Raw genomic sequence first — 17,925 nt, 5'->3', positions numbered from 1 at the left:
ACAACTCAAAAATGGGCAAAGGACTTAAATTGACATTTCTTCAAGGAAGATCTACAAATGGCCGATAAGCACATGAAGGGATGCTCAACATCACTAATCTTTAGGGAAATTCAAATCAAAACTACAAGATACCACGTGATGCCCTCTAGAAAGGCAGTTATTCAAAAAACAAAATGTGTTGGCAAAGATGTGGAGAAATTTCAACACTTCTGCATTGCTGGGGGGGATATAAAATGGTGCAACCACTGTGTGAAAAATTATGGTGTTTACTCAAAATATTAAACATGGAATTACCAAATGATAGAAACACCTGGATGGGTCGGTTGAGTGACTCTTGGTTTTGGCTAAGGTCATGATCTCATGGATCATGGAGCTAGGGACTGGCAAGAAGGAAGAATGGAGAGTTATTGTTTAATAGGTACAGAGTTTCAGTTTGGAAAGATGAAAAAGTTCTGGAGATGGATGGAGGAAGGTGACTGTCACACAAGAATGTGAGTGTACTTAATATCGCTGAACTGCACCTCTAGACCTGGTTAAAATGGTAAAGTGGATGTTATATGTATGTTACCATAATTTTATTTTATTTTTTAAAAGATTGATTTATTTTATTTTAGAGAGAGAGTATGGAGGGGAGGGGCAGAGGGAGAGAGATCCCAAGCAGACTCCGTGCTGAGCCTGGAGCCCAGCGCGGGGCTTGATCTCACCACCCCGAGATCATGACCTGAACTGGAACCAAGAATCTGCAACTTAGCCAGCTGCGCCGCCCAGGCATCCCATATGAACGCTCATTTTAATACCAAGATCTGAAAAGAACCCAAATGCCTACCTATATGTAGAGGAATAGATTATATAATAAATAAATTAGGAATAAATACATTAGAGTGTATTTAAACAGCACTACAAATGAATGTATTACAGTTAAATGCCGCAATGTGGATTAATCCTAGCAATATAATATTGAGTGGAAGGAGTAAGTCCTTAAGAACTCTAGCATGTGGTAGACTTTCTATAAGGGTCATAATAATAAGTGATGCAATGGAGGATTGAAGAGGTGGATGTAAATTCATGTCTTGGTTTTCAAGTTGGTGATTTCATAGACATTTGTTATTTTAAGTGAAAGACTGAATGAGTACTTGAGGGCCTTGAACACGCTAATGATGAGAATGTGTCATGAACCAAAGAATAACGATGAATCGAATTCTCTGCATCTGAGCTTAAAAAAATTTCTTTTTGTGTTCAACTCTGTATCTGTTTGTTACAAGTAAGAAGAAGATAGTAGGGAAGGTGGGGAGTAATCTTTTAAATTACTTACTGTGCGGGGCACCTAAGTGGCCCAGTCACTTAAGCATCCACCTCTTGATTTTGGCTCAGGTCATGATCTTCAGGGTCAAAAGATTGAGCCCCCCACCTTGGGGCTTAAGATTCTTTCTCTCCCTCGCTCTCTGCCCCTCCCCCCATTCTCTCTCTCAAAAATTTTTTTTAATAAATAAATAATTTACCATCAAATGAAAATGATACTCTAGGAAAGTATGTCACATTTCTTTTGCAGCCTCAAGTACCTCTGATTGATTGCCACTTTCGCCTGGGCATTTAAGCATCCCAATTTTAGAAGATCAGTGACAGTGGAAAGTCACCCAAATATCTTGAGCTTGGATGGGAATTTTGCAAAATAAGCAGTGTTTCTGTGAAAAAAAAAAAAACAGTCTGGCAGCTTTACATAGGATAGATACATTTTTGAGAGAGATTGCAGTCAGAGAAACCAACTGTCAGGCCATTGTCATCATGCAGTTTTCAAGTAAAGGGAGACTTGAACTAAATAAGTAGTATCAGCAGAAACTGGGAAGGAGCTAAACCAAGGACTTTTGTAGGCTGAAATGGTAATTCTTAGAATTCAGTAAGATGAAGTAGGGGTGCTTGGGTGGCTCAGTTGGTTAAGCGTCTGCTTTTGGCTCAGGTCATGGTCTCAGGGTCCTGGAATGGAGCCCCATGTTGGGCTCTCTGCTTAGCAGGGAGTCGGCTTCTCCCTCACTCTCTCCCTCTGTGCGTGCTCGCTCTCTCTCAAATATATAAAATCTCCAAAAAAAAAATAAGATGAATTAATAAGAATAGAATACTTCAATAATTCTAAGGTTTCTACCAGAAGCGTTTCTGAATTTTATGTGACCCAAAGCGTATACAATTCTAGGGACTCCCTTTAAGATAAACAGTATGGCAGGGGCGCCTGGGTGGCACAGCGGTTAAGCGTCTGCCTTCAGCTCAGGGCGTGATCCCGGCGTTATGGGATCGAGCCCCCACATCAGGCTCCTCTGCTGTGAGCCTGCTTCTTCCTCTCCCACTCCCCCTGCTTGTGTTCCCTCTCTCGCTGGCTGTCTCTATCTCTGTCAAATAAATAAATAAAATCTTAAAAAAAAAAAAAAAAGATAAACAGTATGGCAAAATCAAAATAGGATCAAATTAGATACAAAAGTGAATACTTAGTTGAAAGGGGCTAGTGCAAGTAGGATCCCAGAAACTTAATTTCATTAACTTCTTGGCAAATCTGTCTCTCGATTTTAACCTGTATGGGGACAAACCTGACACAGAGTGGCTTGAAGGTCAGCCTTTTAAGAGAGGAAAATATAAAAACTTCAGTCTTGGCAATAAACTTCTATAATATTAGTTAGAAGGGACTTTGAAAAAAATACCAAAACAGATCCACATTCCTTTTCCCATGTGCAAGTCTGCCCCATCTTAATAGAAGGCTAAAATCTGAGGTGAGTTTCCCCATTACAAATACACACTGTCATGCTTACTTAGTATTCCTCTATAATTGGCCAATAAGTCACTTTTATTCACTTTTACTCAGTATTTAGAGTAAGCTTAAATGCTTACCCTTCACCTTAGTGGTTCACTTTGCTGCCAAAAAGATGTTGATTTCATTCACAGAGTAACACAAATAGCATAAGCAATACTGTGGACTGCCCATAGCTTTATTTCTCCGACTTCAGTCCTTTTTAGGAGATCAGTCTCCAATTGTCTTATGTATCTGGCACAGGGCCTGTTTAGTGGATACTTTCTTTTTTTTTTTAGGAATGTATTTTTTTGTCAGAGGGAGAGAGAGAGCTTGCACAAGCAGGGGGAGCGGCAAGCAGAGGGAGAAGCAGGCTCCCTGCTGAGCAAGGAGCTCGCTGTGGGGACTTGATCTTAGGACCCTGGGGTCATGACCTGAGCCGAAGACAGATGCTTAACCGACTGAGCTACCCAGGTGTCCCCTATTTAGTGGATACTTAAAAATATCTGTGAAAGGGGTGAAATACATGTCCTACCATACAAAAGCACAGGGGATTTTTAACTTTTCCATTCATGTGGTACAGATCACCTATCCTTTTCCAGGCAAAGTGAAATTGCAGAACAAGTTTGATTTCATTCAAGTCCATATGATCCCCCACTCACTTTTCTGTGGTCTGTTCTTAGTTTTCTCTCCTGAACCCCATGCAAATAATTAATTCCATGGTTCTGAATAGGGAGAGAGCCTAGCTGGCTATTTCAGGTAAAACCCTCAAGTGACTAGACCACAGTAATTTACCTCTATTCAAGGTCTGATCTTAAACTCTGAAGGTTCAGAAACTTGATTATATGGATTTATATGAGGGTGATCAGATCTCCATGAAATTAGATTCAAAGGGAGTGACTTTATCCCTGGCATTTAGACTAATGCCACATAGTAGGTGTGCATTAAGTATTTGTGAATAAGTTAATGACTAAGAGGCAATAAAATAAGTTAGTTGGAGATAATGGATAATTTAGCATAGATGTAAGTCTTTTTTTTTAAGATTTTATTTATTTATTTGACACAGAGAGAGACAGCCAGTGAGAGAGGGAACACAAGCAGGGGGAGTGGGAGAGGAAGAAGCAGGCTGCCAGTGGAAGAGCCTGATGCGGGGCTCAATCCCAGAACGGTGGGATCACGCCCTGAACAGAAGACCGACGCTCAACGACTGAGCCACCCAGGTGTCCCAGATGTAAGTCTTTTTAAAAGCTGGAAAAAATGGGTAGGGCTTTAATTACAGATGAAACACGGTCCAAGTACCATTTTCATGGTATTGGCCTTATATAGTCAGACTGCCATTTCTTCCCATTCAGAAACTGATAAACATTTTTTTTTCTCAAGGGTTTCTTACATAATTATGTTAAGTTCTGGAACCTATTGACATCTTTTTTGCTACTATGGCATCTTTACAGATGGGTTGAGGGAGGATGCCTTCAGCCCAAGTTTGCAGTCTTGTCACCAAAGGGTCATTTTTGGAAGATGTTTTACCTTTTTTTTTTTTAATTTCAGCTTTATTGATGTATAATTGACAAATGAAATTGTAAGATATTTAAAATGTACATCATGGTTATTTGATATACATATACATTGTGAATGATAACCCCCATCTAGATAATTAACACATCCATTGCCCCATTATTGTGTGTGTGTGTGTGTGTAGTGAGAATATTTAAGTTCCATTTTCTTAGCAAGTTTCAATTATACATTACAACCTTATCAACTATAGTCACCGTGTTTTACGTTAGATCCTCAGATCTTACTCATCTTATAGCTGAAAGTTTGTACCTTTTACTAACCTCTCCTTATCTTTCCCACCCTTGGCTGCTGGCAACAACTTTTCTACGCTCTATTCTTGTGAGCTTGCCTTTTAAATTCTACATATAAGTAATACCATGCAGTATATATCTTTCTCTGTTTGGCTTATTTCACATAGCATAATGCCCTCAAGGTCCATCCATGTTGTCACAAATGGCAGGAATTCCTTCTTTCTCATGCCTGAATAATATTCCATTTTATAAATATGTATATAAACTAACAGCTTCTGCACAGCAAAGGAAACCATGTATATATGGTTATATACATATTATATAAATGTACTATATATTAATATATTAATAATATGAATAATATGTATTACATCTTTTTATCCATTTATCTATTCATGGACACTTAGGTTGTTTCTATGTCTTGGATATTGTAATTAATGCTGCAGTGACATGAGAGTGCAAGTATCTCTTTGATAACCTATTTTCATTTCCTTTGGATTTATACCCAGAAGTGAAACTTCTGGATCATATGGTAGTTCTAGTCTTAATTTTTTTGAGGAAACTCCATATTGTTTTCCATAGTGGGAGCACTGATCTACATCCCACCAACAGTGCACGAGAGTTCCCTTTCCTCCACAATTGCCAATACTACTTGCCTCTTGCCTTTTTGTTGATAGCCATTCTAACAAGTGTGAGGTATTATCTCTTTGTGGTTTTGATTTGCATTTCCCTGATGATGAGTGATATTGATCATCTTTTCATGTGCCTATTGGTCATCTTTAGGTTTTCTTTGGAAAAATGTTGATTCAGATCCTCTGCCCATTTTTTAATTGGATTAAGTTTTGTTTGTGTTCATTATATATTTTGGATATTAACCCCTTATCAAATAAATGATTTGCAAATATTTTATCCCATTTCATAGGTTGCCTTTTCATTTTGTTAATGGTTTCATTGGTTGTGCAGAAGATGTTAGTTTGATGTAGTCTCACATATTCTTCACTTTTGTTGTCTCTGCTTTTGTTGACAAATCTAAAAAAATTACCATAAGACCAGTGTCAAAGAACTTACCCCTGTTCTTTCTTCTAGGAATTTTATGGTTTCAGCTCTTGCATTCAAATCTTTCAACCATTTTTAATTGATTCTTGTGTATGGTATAAGTCTAGTTTCATTCATGTGGCTGTCTAGTTTTCCCAACACCATTTATTGAAGAGACTGTTCTTTCCCCATTGCCTATTCTTGTCTCCTTTCATGTGAATTAGTTGACTATATATTCATGGATTTATTTCTGGGCCCTCTGTTCTAGCCCGTTGATTTGTGTGTCTTTTTATGCCAGTACCATACTGTTTTGATTACTTTAGCTTTGTAATATAGTTTGAAATAGGGGAGTGTGATTCCTCCAGCTTTGTTGTTCTCTTCTCAAGATTACTTTATCTACTCAGGGTCTTTGTGGTTCCATATAAATTTTAAGATTTGTGTTTTTTATTTCTGTGAAAGATGTCATTGGAATTTTGATAGGGATTGCATTAGCTTTTAGATTTTTATGGATAGATATGAATATTTTTTACATATTTATTCTTCCAATCCATGAGCATGGGATACCTTCCCATTTAATTGTGTTTTCAACTTTTTTCATCAATGTTTTATAGTTTTCAGTGTACAGATCTTTCACTTCCATGGTTAAATTTATTCCTAGGTATTTTATTCTTTTTGATGGAATTGTAAATGTGATTTTCTTTTTTTTTTTTTTTTTTAAGAGCGAGAGCGTGAGCGGAGGGGAAGGGTTGAGAGAGAGGGAGAGAGAATCTTAAGCAGGCTCCATACTAAGCACAGAACCTGATGCAGGGCTCAATCTCATGACCCTGAGATTATGACCTGATCCAAAATCAAGAGTCGGATGCTTAACCTGCTAAACCAACCAGGCACCTGTGATTGTTTTCTTAATTGCTCTTTCTGATAGTTTCTTTTTCCTTCCTTCTTTTTTTTTTTAAGATTTTATTTATTCATTTGACAGAGAGAGACAGCCAGCGAGAGAGGGAACACAAGCAGGGGGAGTGGGAGAGGAAGAAGCAGGCTCCAGCAGAGCAGGGAGACTGCTGCGGGGCTCGATCCCAGGACCCTGGGATCACGCCCTGAGCTGAAGGCAGATGCTTCACGACTGAGCCACCCAGGAGCCCCTCTGATAGTTTCTTATTAGTGTAATGAAACATAACTGATTTTTGTATGTTGATTTTGTATCCTGTAACTTTACTGAATTAATTTATTCTAACTGTATTTTGATGGGGTCTTTACATTTTTCTGTATATAATACCATGTCATCTGCAAATAGAGACAACCTTTCCAATTTGGATGCCTTTCATTTCTTTTTCTTGCCTAATTACTCTGGCTGGGACTTCTAGTGCTATGTCGAATACAAGTAGCAAGAGTAAGCATCCTTGTCTTCTTCCTGATATTAAAAGAACAGTTTTCAGTTTTTCATCATTGAGTATGACATTAGCTGTGGGCTTGTCATAGATGCCCTTTACTATGTTGAGTTACATTTCCTCTATACCCACTTTGTTGAGAATTTTTATTATGAATGGATGTTGGTTTTGTAAATGATTTTCCTGCATCTATTGAAGTGATCGTATGATTTTTATCTTTCATTTTGTTAATGATATGTATCTCATTGATTTGCTGATATTGAACCGTTCTTGCATCCCTGGAATAAATCCCACTTGACCATGCTGTATTATCCTTTTAATGTACTGTTGAATTCAGTTCATATTTTGTAGTGGATTTCTGCATCTATGTTCATCAGTTATATTGCTCTGTAATTTTCTTGTGGTGTCCTTGTCTGGTTTTGGTATCAGGGTAATGCTGGCTCATAAAATGAATTTGAAAGTGTTCTCTTCAACTTTCTGGAAGAATATGAGAAGCATTGGTATTAATTTTTTAAATATTTGGTAAAATTCACCAATGAAGTCATCTCCTGGATTTGTGTTTGTTGGGAGGTTTTTAATTATTGGTTAAACCTCCTTACTAGTAATTGGTTTGTTTAGATTTTCTATTTCATCTAGATTCATTATTGGTAGGTTGTATGTTTCTAGGAATTTATCCATTTCTTCTGGGTTGTCCAATTTGTTGGTTATGTATAATTGCTTATAGTGTCTCTTATGATCCTTTGTATGGTATCAGTTGTAATGTCTCCTCTCTCATTTCTAATATTACTTATGTGGGTCCTCTCACTTTTTTCTTGGTAAATCTAGCTTAAGTTTTGTCCGTTTATCTTTTGGAAAAACCAGCTTTTAGTTTCATTTATCTTTTCTGTTCTCTTTTTAATCTTCATTTCATTTATTTCTGCTCTGATCTGTGTTATTTGCTTCCATCTAATAACTTTGGGCCTAGGTTGTTCTTTTTCTAGTTCTTTGAGGTGTAAAGTTAGGTTGTTTGAACAAGATCTTTCTTTTTTCTTAATGTAGCTGTTACCGCTATGAACTTACCTCCTAGAACTGATTTTGCTGTACCCCATAAGTTTTGGTATATTGTGTTTCCATTTTCATGTGTCTTAAGGTGTTTTTTAAAGATTTTATTTATTTATTTGACACAGACAGACAGAGAGAGCACAAGCAGGGGGAGCAGCAGGCAGGGGAGAAGCAGACTCCCTGCTGAGCAAGGAGCCCAATGCCGGGCTTGATCCCAGGACCCTGGGATCATGACCTGAGCCAAAGGCAGCGGCTTAACTGACGGAGCCACCCAGGCGCCCCTGTTAAAGATATTTTAAATTTTTTCTTCTATTTTTTCTTTGACCATTGGTTGTTCAGTAGCATGCTGTTTAATCTCCACATATTTGTGAATTTTCCAGTTTTCTTCTTGTAATTGATTTCTAGTTTCATACCCTGTGGTCAGAAAAGATACTAGACATGATATTAATCTTCTTAAATTTATTAAGGCTTATTTCACAGCCTAACATATGATCTCTCCTAGAGAATATTCCATATGCACTTAAGAAGAATGTGCATTCTGCTGCCATTGTAATGTTTTCTAAATATCTAAGTCTACCTGGTATAACGTCATTTAAGTGCAGTGCTTCCTTATGGATTTTCTATCCCTATTATCTACCCATTGTTGAAAGTAGGTTATTAAAGTCCCCTACTATTACTATATTGCTGTTTCTCCCTTCAGGTCTGTTAATATTTGCTGTATATATTTAGATGCTTCTATACTGGGTGCATAAGTATTTTTAAATGTACCCTCTTTTGGGTACATTATATAATGACCTTTTTTGATGTTTCATATTACAGTCTTTGCCTTAAATCTATTTTATCTGATTTCAAGTATAGCTACTCCTACTTTCTTTTGATTTCCATTTGCATGGAATACCTTTTACCATCCTTTCAGTCCACATGTATTTTTTTAAGATTTTATTTATTTGAGAGAGAGAGAGAGAGCACAAGTGGGGTGAGGGGCAGAGGGAGAAGCAGACTCCCCGCTGAGCAGGGAACCCAACACAGGGCTCAGTCCCGGGACTCCAGGATCATGACCTGAGCCAAAGGCAGATGCTTAACCGATTGAGCCTCTGAGGTGCCCCAGTCCACATGTACTCTTAAAGCTCAACTGAGTCTCTTGTAGGTAGTGTATAGTTGGTTTTTTTTTTTTAATCCATGTAGACACTTTATATCTTTTGCTTGGAGAATTTAGTCCATTTACATTTAAAGTAATTATTGATAGATATGAACTTACTGTTGTCATTTTGTTCATTATTTTCTGACTATTTCATGAGTTCTTTTTTCCTTTTTTCTTCTCTTGTTCTCTTTGTGATTTGATGATTTTCTGTAGTGGTATGCTTAGAGTCCTTTGTCATTAACTTTTGTGTATCTGCTTACAGAGTTTTGATTACCTGGAGGCTTACATAAAACAGATATTTTGCTTTTGAATCCTTTTCCATTCAAATAATTTTCTTGTGAAATGTCTGTTTATACCACTCCCCCTGTTGGTTTTTTCTTTTCCAATATTAACTCCTGTATTTCCACAACATCCTTATTTTTGTCAGTAGCTTTGCTTATAATTAGAGAGGTTCTCCACTGTTATTTTCCATGACTTTATGAAAGTCTTACATCTTTTACAAGAGATTTGCAGTTTCACTTTGCAAACACTTTGGACTGAATTTGCAAATAAACCAATGGAGCAGAAAGATATGTTAAATGAGGAGGGATATTTGATGACTCATTTTATAAATGATTGGTTCATTGTAAATATATGATAGGGAGACTTTTGCTTCCTAGTGTAATCTCTTAACTGTGAGGATCTAGGTAATGAAACCCTGACTATTAAGGATCCCCTGCAGGCATTTAGTAGGGTTCCAGTGAGTCTCATAAGAGATAATGGATGTGAAGTGCTTAGCATTTGTTCCTGGCACAAGTAGAGTTGATTACTTAATTTTTTGTGTTGCCGAGGTATACTATAATATCACATCACACAGTATTATAATTGCCTAATTGTTCATATGAGTGTATTTCTTGATGGTCTGTGACTCCTAGAAGGTAGAAATGGTTTCTAATTCATCTTCATGCTCTTGATACTCATAAGTGCCTCATACATGGTGAACATTCAAAACATGTTGAATGAGTAAGTAAAGGAATGAATGAATGAATGGGTATCTTCCTTGTCTTTTTCTTGGTATGATTAATATCTCAGATTATCTATTAGTCTTCCACAGAAGTAATTTCTTTTAGGCCATGAAGCTATTTTGTTTTGTACCTTTAATTAAAGAATTTTTTAACAAGGCAAATACCTTTGTACTGATACGGAGTGTTCTCCAAGATAAAATGATAAAAACAGAACGCGGAACCGTTTGTAGCATCTGCTTCCTTTTTTAAAAAAACTTTTATTTATTGATTGACAGAGGGAGAGAGCACAAGCAGGGAAGCATCAGGCAGAGGGAGAGGGAGAAGCAGGCTCCCCTCTGAGCAGGGAGCCCCATGTGGGACTCCATCCCAGAACCCTGGGATCACAACCTGAGCTGAAGGCAGATGCTACTTTTTTTTTTTTAATTGAAGGTAGAATACATACATACATGTGCACACACACTCGTGTATATGTGTGTGTGTGTTATATGCATAGACTATCTTTTTTTTAAAGATTTTATTCATTCATTTATTTATTTATTTATTTATTTATTTATTATAGAGAGAGAGAAAGAGCATGAGTGTGGGGAGGGGCAGAGGGAGAGGGAGAAGCAGGCTCCCCACTGAGCAGGGAGCCTGACAACACTGAGCTTGATCTCAGGGCCCTGAATGACCTGAGCCAAAGGCAGATGCTTAATCAACTGAGCCACCTAGGCGCCCCAATGCATATACGAGAAACCAGTAAGAGTGACTGCTTTTGGGTAGTAACACTGGGAATACACATGGTAAAGATTTACTTTTTTACTGTATACTCTTTCAAATTGCTTAATTTTTTTTTTACCTTGTGCCCATAGTATCTATTTTATATAGGTATGGATATATAGATATAAATTTTATTTTACAAAGTTTTTACCGTTATTGAAACCCAAAACAACAGGTAAACAGAAGGACTGAAATGATATTGGGATATTACTAATATAGGTTAGGAAATTATGTAAAACTGCATATATACAAGTATGTAAGTTTAAAAATATTTTTCCTTTGTTTTTATCTATTGAAGGCTTCCATATTGCATATTTCAAGTTGGCCTAAAGGTCACAGATACATAAAAATTGGATGGGATTTAACTGTTACACTTATTGTTTTTCTAAGTGATTTCCATACTCTTTGTCATATAATTTGGTTTTTCTGAGAGAACCTTTCACCTCTGGCCATACTAAATTTTGTTTCTGTGACTTTTCATTCATCATGGGTTTTTTTTGTGTGTGTTTTTGAAGATTTTATTTTTAAGTAATCTCTACATCCAACATGGGGCTCGAACTCATAGCCCCAAGATCAAGAGTCCCACACTCCACTGACTAAGCCACCCAGGCGCCCCTCATTCATTGTGGATTTTATGGTTACTCTTGCACATACAACCTAAAATATGCCAAAATATCCCAAATTAAATGATCCATACACAGTTTCTTCCTAAAGCATAATAGATCTGTGCTCTGCCCACCCTTGGGTCTAACCTGTTGTGTTCACTGCACCAACTTCCAGCTGCCTGATGTTTTCTGGCATCAGGAGCCTCTGCCGTCAGAGCCTAAATTAGCTGAAACTTTAAAAGTAATTTATCAGTGTATCAAAGGCCTTAAAGGTGTGCATACTCTTTGATCCAACAATAGGAAAAAATCAGAGGATGGGCCAAGAAGCATTTTTTTTTAAGATTTTAGTTATTTATTTGACAGAGAGAGACAGCCAGTGAGAGAGGGAATACAAGCAGGGGGAGTGGGAGAGGAAGAAGCAGACTCCCAGAGCGGAGCATGGAGCCTGATGTGGGGCTCGATCCCAGAATGCTGGAATCATGCCCTGAACCGAAGGCAGATGCTTAACGACTAAGCCACCCAGGTGCCCCCCAAGAAGCATTTTTAAGGATGTTTTCATAGCCTTAAATTTAAAAGCAAAATATCTACATGTTAAAAAAGAGGACTGTTTAATACATTATAACAAATGTGTGCAATGGAATACCGTGCAGTGTTTAAAATTATATAAATGTATATTGATTTCACTGCAAGTTCACAATATATTGTGTGACTATGTTGGTTCATTGGTAAATATATATTAGGGCAAACTTAGCTTTTTAGTGCAATCTCTTAACTAGGGGGGCTTGGCTAAGGGGCACCTGGGTGCGTTCCACTCAGGTCATGATGCCAGCACTCTCTGTGGTCAGGCTCCTTGCTCAGTAGGGAGTCTGCTTCTCCCCCTCCCTCCGCTGCTTCCCACCCCAGTCTGTGTGCTCGCACACGCTCTGTCTCTCTCCTACTCTTTCTCTAAAATAAATAAATAAAATCTTAAAAACAAAAGCTTGGCTAAAAAGAACCTTTTTAAAAAAATTGTATATATATTTTATACATAGGAAAACATTTAGAATATTGACAGTAACTTGTAATTTATAGTCAGTATTCTAGATCTTGCATAGGGTGGCAGATGGTTATTAGCCTATTAAATAAATAATAAATAAAGAGGGACAGTGATGAGAATGTGTTATAAAATAAGGGTCATGATCATTTCAAATCTGTACAGTTGAAATCTGTTAAAGAAATAAAAGAAAGGAAAGGGGAGAACATCCCAGAGGTTATACACTGGATTGTTAATAGTAGTTATCTCTGACTCAGACTTTAAGGGTGATTGTTTTCTTTTTACTCACTTAAGAGTTTCTAATTTGTCTATAATTTTGTATTATGTAATGGAGATATTAAAAAGTCAAAACCATTAAGCTTAAGATTTAAAAGTATTCAATACGGGCACCTGGGTGGCTCAATTGGTTAAGTGGCTGCCTTTGGCTCAGGTCATAATCCCAGGGTCCTGGGATGGAGCCCCACATGGGGCTCCCTGCTCAGGGGAGAGCCTGCTTCTCTGTCTTCCTCTGCCCCTCCCCCCTGCTTGTACAGCAAGCGCTCTCTTTTTCTCCCTCTCTTTCACTCTATCTCGAATAAATAAATAAAATCTTTTTAAAAAATAAATAAAAGTATTCAACAATAACAGCAACGGTGAAGCCTTACTCTCTTAAATACACAAAACACTGTTGTCTGTATTGGCCAATTATGTTCCTTTGTAGCAAATGCAGTAGACTGGTTCGTGGAGTATTCCATGTAGAATACAGCTGAAACATTTTCGTGAACAATGGATAAATTATATTGGATTTCATTCATTTTACCTATGTCAGGCCACTTTTGTACAACACTTGGAGAAAATGCTTTTTTGTTTACTACCTACCGTATGAAAGGAGGGAAACCGCTCCCAACTGTTAGGAAATATAAAGCAATTTGGGAAATCTTTTCCTGGGTTGTAAGGTATTACTGATACAGAGATGCTGGAGCATAGCTACTTTTCTAGGGAAAGGAGAATTTATAAATGTTATTACTTAGTTAAATTACTTTATCTTGAGGTAGTGTTTTTCTTTTCTTTCTGGATTGTAAACTCAGCAAGAGTAGGAGTGATACCTGTCTTACTGGCACATAATAGGAACTCAATATTTAATGAAAGAATGTATAAATGAAGGGATGGATATAGTTCCAACTTAGAGCTAGGACGTAAAGAGCAGGGGCTTTAAAATGCACAATGGAGACATTCCCTACACATTGATAGAGAAGTGTATGTTACATTTAAGTTTTGAAGTGCATGTTACATTTAAAGTATATTTACATTTAAGGTGAAATATTTGTGTTCGTAGTTGACACTTAACAATTCCAGTAAGTGAAATGCCAAGATAAGAATATTCTACTGAAAGTCCCTGTGAGGAGTAAGAATGTAGAGACAGTGACAGATAGGCTACAATGTCACAATGATATAAATTCATCATTTAATAGATGAATAAATTGAAATCCATACAATTTAAATAACATATAAATTTACATAGTTCATTATTGATCATTCCAGACTATGAGCCAGGTCTCCTGATTTGCTGGTCTGGTTCTGTTTCCAAAGGAGGGCTGACTATCACTTAAGTTGAGGAAAGGAAGGACAGAGATAATCTTGTTCTTCATACATGCTGGTCCAGATTCCTTCTTCAGCCACAAAAACCTACAGAAATGGGGGGTCATTAGGAATGGCTTTGTAAATGTAACAAAACAAGATCTCACATCTGGTAGTTCTGCGTCCATACCACAGGAAAAATACACTAAAGCCAGAGAAGAGCCACAGGAGGAAGTGAAATTGACCTGATAGCAGGATTGAGAACAGGATAAAGACATGATGTTTCAGACTGAGCTGTTACAAGAAAATATAACTGTTGGCACTGCACCTGAAACTTTTAAGTTGTCAGCACAGAGGAAATGAGATCCTTCCACAAAATAGCCATTGATGTTATTGTCAGACATTCTGTCGTGAATTAAATGATCCATGAGACTGATCTGTTCATTCAGATGGTTTTATTTACAAAACTCTTTTTCTTGTCATTTTAAACCCCACTTAATCCCTAAAAACACCACCAATGGAGAGGGGAACATGAATGCCTAATTGATTTCTTCTCTGATGACAAACAGTGGTGCTTCAGATAACAGAATGACACACTTGGAGGCCCCTCCTCTGTTGATCTTCATTTCATTCCAAGTCCTGTGTTGTTACGGATGAGAGATCCCTCCCCTACGGTTATAACTATCAACTACCCATGTCTTTTATTCATTTTCTCTTTTGGGACTGTGAATATTTTCCTGTGTAAGCATATCTTGATTTATAATAACCATAGTGGAAACTGTTTTTTGTGATACTGTCAGAGCAATCAAAGATAAATATTTTGAGTATCCTAAAATAAATAAATTATCCCTTTGTTTCACATCTGTGTTGAGTTCTATTTCTTGTTGGAAGTTATGTCAATCTTCAGCCTTCTTTTCTTGAGAGTTTGTTCTTTAATCTTCTCTTGTGTATTTAACTTTTACTATTCTCCTGTCCCACATATTTTTCAAAGCTCTAATATTTATTTTCATATTTATTTTGAAAGCTTAAGTGTTTTTACAGTATTAATATGTGCATTTTTTAGTAGATAGCAAAAACTGACCAACTCTTCCACGGGTGAGTACTTATTCTAAAAAACTTCGCAAATGAATATTCAAAACTGAATAATAACACTAAACTGCTAATAATGATTAGCTCTTGGGGAGGGAATTAAAGAGGATGTTCACATTCTATAAAAAAAAATTGCTGCATTGTTTTGTACTAAATACAACTCTTTAAGCCAGAAAACAATTCTAATAAATTATTAATAACTATATTGAACATGAGACATTAATATAAAGCTAAGGTCAATAAATATCCTTCTCCATGTAAATAGGTCTCTTAGGACCTCCTCCAAGGTAGCAAAATACTGTTTTTTTCCTTGTAAGAGATAATTTGTTGTTTTGACACGTGGTTACTACAGAGAAGCCTTGCTTAGGGTGACTTCCACCATGCACTGGTTCTGCCCCTTCGTAATAGGCAAACCAGAAAAAAAGGATTCTCTGGTTTGGTAACTTTGGTAAAACACTGGTTTAAACAACATAGGTAAGTTTCTTAACTGCGGTGTTTCCCAGGGTGCCAAGTGTGCTGATGGACATTGGGACTCCCCAAGAAGTTAAGTGGGAACAGTAAACACAGTGGTGCACAGGTTTTTCCAAACTTATATGTTCCCAATATCTTTTTTCCTCCTGGAACCACTGTTCCAAGGCATTTATTTTGGGAAATATGGCTTTAGTGTGTTCAAGAAAGAGTTCTTTTCATAGTGAGGGGTAATGAAGGGCCCTACCCCTTCTTACTTATCACAGGATTTATCCATATCTAAAGACACAATGATCGGGATGCCTGGGTGGCTCAGTCCGTGAAGCATCTGCCCTCTGCTCAGGTCAGGATCTCAGGGTCCTGGGATCCATCCCGGCATGGTGCTCCGTGCTCAGTGGGGAGTCTGCTTTTCCCTCTCCCTCTGCTCCTCTCCCTCCCCCACTTGTACTCTCCCCTTCTCTCTCTCTCTCTCTCTCTTGCAAATAAAATCTTAAAAAAAAAGATAGAATGATCATTGCACATTATTTTTGAGCCAGACCTAGATTATTTAAAGTATGGATTTTTCAAATATTAAACTAACCTTACATTTTTTTAAATAAAACTGGTTTGTGATGTAGGATTAGATTTGGTTTGTTAAAATCGTGTTCAGGATTTTTACATGGTCTCATAAGAGACTCTGGCCTTTAATTTTCCATATTTGTAACATGTTGTCAGATGTTGGTGTTAACGCTATGCTGGTCTCATAAAATGAGTTGTGAAGTTTTCCATCGTCGTCTTCTCTTTGGTAAAGTCTGTGTAATCTTGGTATTAACCTTCCTTTGATGTTGGGTGGAAATCACTGGTGAAAGTATCAGAGCCTGGAATCTCATTTTGTTGTGTTTTATTTCACTGGGAAGCTTTCAGTTTTGCAAGAGGTGTCAGAGTCCGTTCCGTGTGGGGAGCAAAGCCCCACAGCCTTGCCAGCAATGGGCACTGGACTTAGGCACAAATTAGGGGAAATCCTTCAGGCAGCTCTGCCAGCCATGAGGTTCTGCTTTAGAACAAGTGTTGAAGCATTCAGAAATTTAGTAGGGGAATCCTGGAAGTGAGAGAGACACAGAATGGCTGAGATAAACTCCTCACACGTTCTTGGCTAACTAGGATATTATTACACATGGGTGGAGAGGACCTCGGAGACCCAAGAGAGCCCAGAGAAAAGCAAAAGATAGCCTTTTTTTTTTAATAGTTTAATGTATTTTAATAGCAAACTTACAGGAACAGCACAGAAGACAGACAACATTAAAAACATATACTTGCATGTAGGACAACTCAGAAAAGTAGAGCGAATGGATGGATCTACTGTATGATAAAAATGCTACAAACACCATTTAGTTGCCGTCAATAAGAAATTTACTTGTTTTAAAAAAATCCAAATGCTGGCATTGTCCAGAAAAATTTAACAGGTTTATTTATAATTGTTATAAAGTTGAACTGCTGAAACGTGTTCACTGAAACATTCTGACTTGCATTAATGCTTTATGTCCCCACATTTATATTAAAAATTCACACACAAATGAAAATGGAAAAACTGCCAATACCTGATTTCTGTCCCCTATTTTTCCACTTGCAATCATATACTTAGGTACCTTTGTCCCCATGGAAAAAAAATATCTAACGTTCAGAACTACCAATAACAGGAAGAAGAGAAATTTTTTTTTTTTTAAAGAATGAAATGTTTTCCATCATAGTGGATTCTTAAGCACGTTCTCCACGTATGCGGCGCGCTAGCTGGATGTCTTTTGGCATAATTGTGACACGTTTGGCATGGATAGCACACAGGTTGGTGTCTTCGAAGAGGCCCACCAGATAGGCCTCGCTTGCCTCCTGCAAAGCACCGATAGCTGCACTCTGGAAGCGCAGATCTGTTTTGAAGTCCTGAGCAATTTCTCGCACCAGACGCTGGAAAGGAAGTTTGCGGATCAGAAGTTCAGTGGCCTTCTGATAACGTCTAATTTCACGGAGTGCCACAGTACCAGGCCTGTAACGATGAGGTTTCTTCACCCCTCCAGTAGAGGGCGCACTCTTGCGAGCGGCTTTTGTAGCCAGTTGCTTCCTTGGTGCTTTACCACCGGTAGATTTGCGGGCAGTCTGCTTTGTACAAGACATGGTACAGAGACCTCTTTACTTACCCCCCTTCTCCTTCGGCTGGAGCTCGGCGAGCTAGAGGCGGCGCTGGCGTTGGCGAGCGACGGCG

General features: G+C 37.7%; 1 protein-coding gene across 1 annotated transcript; it reads right to left on the bottom strand.

The window, feature by feature from the left end:
- Positions 1-17,063: 17,063 nt before the first annotated feature.
- LOC117803471 (histone H3.3A-like) lies at positions 17,064-17,919 on the bottom strand. The gene has a single exon (XM_034667222.1). It carries the CDS (start codon positions 17,835-17,837, stop codon positions 17,427-17,429), a length of 411 nt encoding a protein of 136 aa, XP_034523113.1. The 5' UTR covers positions 17,838-17,919; the 3' UTR covers positions 17,064-17,426.
- Positions 17,920-17,925: the final 6 nt, after the last annotated feature.

This window comes from Ailuropoda melanoleuca, chromosome 8 (genome assembly GCF_002007445.2).
Source record: "Ailuropoda melanoleuca isolate Jingjing chromosome 8, ASM200744v2, whole genome shotgun sequence".
In the NCBI taxonomy this organism is placed as follows: domain Eukaryota; kingdom Metazoa; phylum Chordata; class Mammalia; order Carnivora; family Ursidae; genus Ailuropoda; species Ailuropoda melanoleuca.
The sequence above is the reverse complement of the archived record's forward strand: the minus strand, read 5'-3'. Positions and strand labels throughout refer to the sequence as shown.

What these genes read in the sequence shown, in the direction of transcription:
- LOC117803471 (XM_034667222.1), bottom strand. Translation starts at nt 17,837, where the DNA reads ATGTCTTGTACAAAGCAGACTGCCCGCAAATCTACCGGTGGTAAAGCA.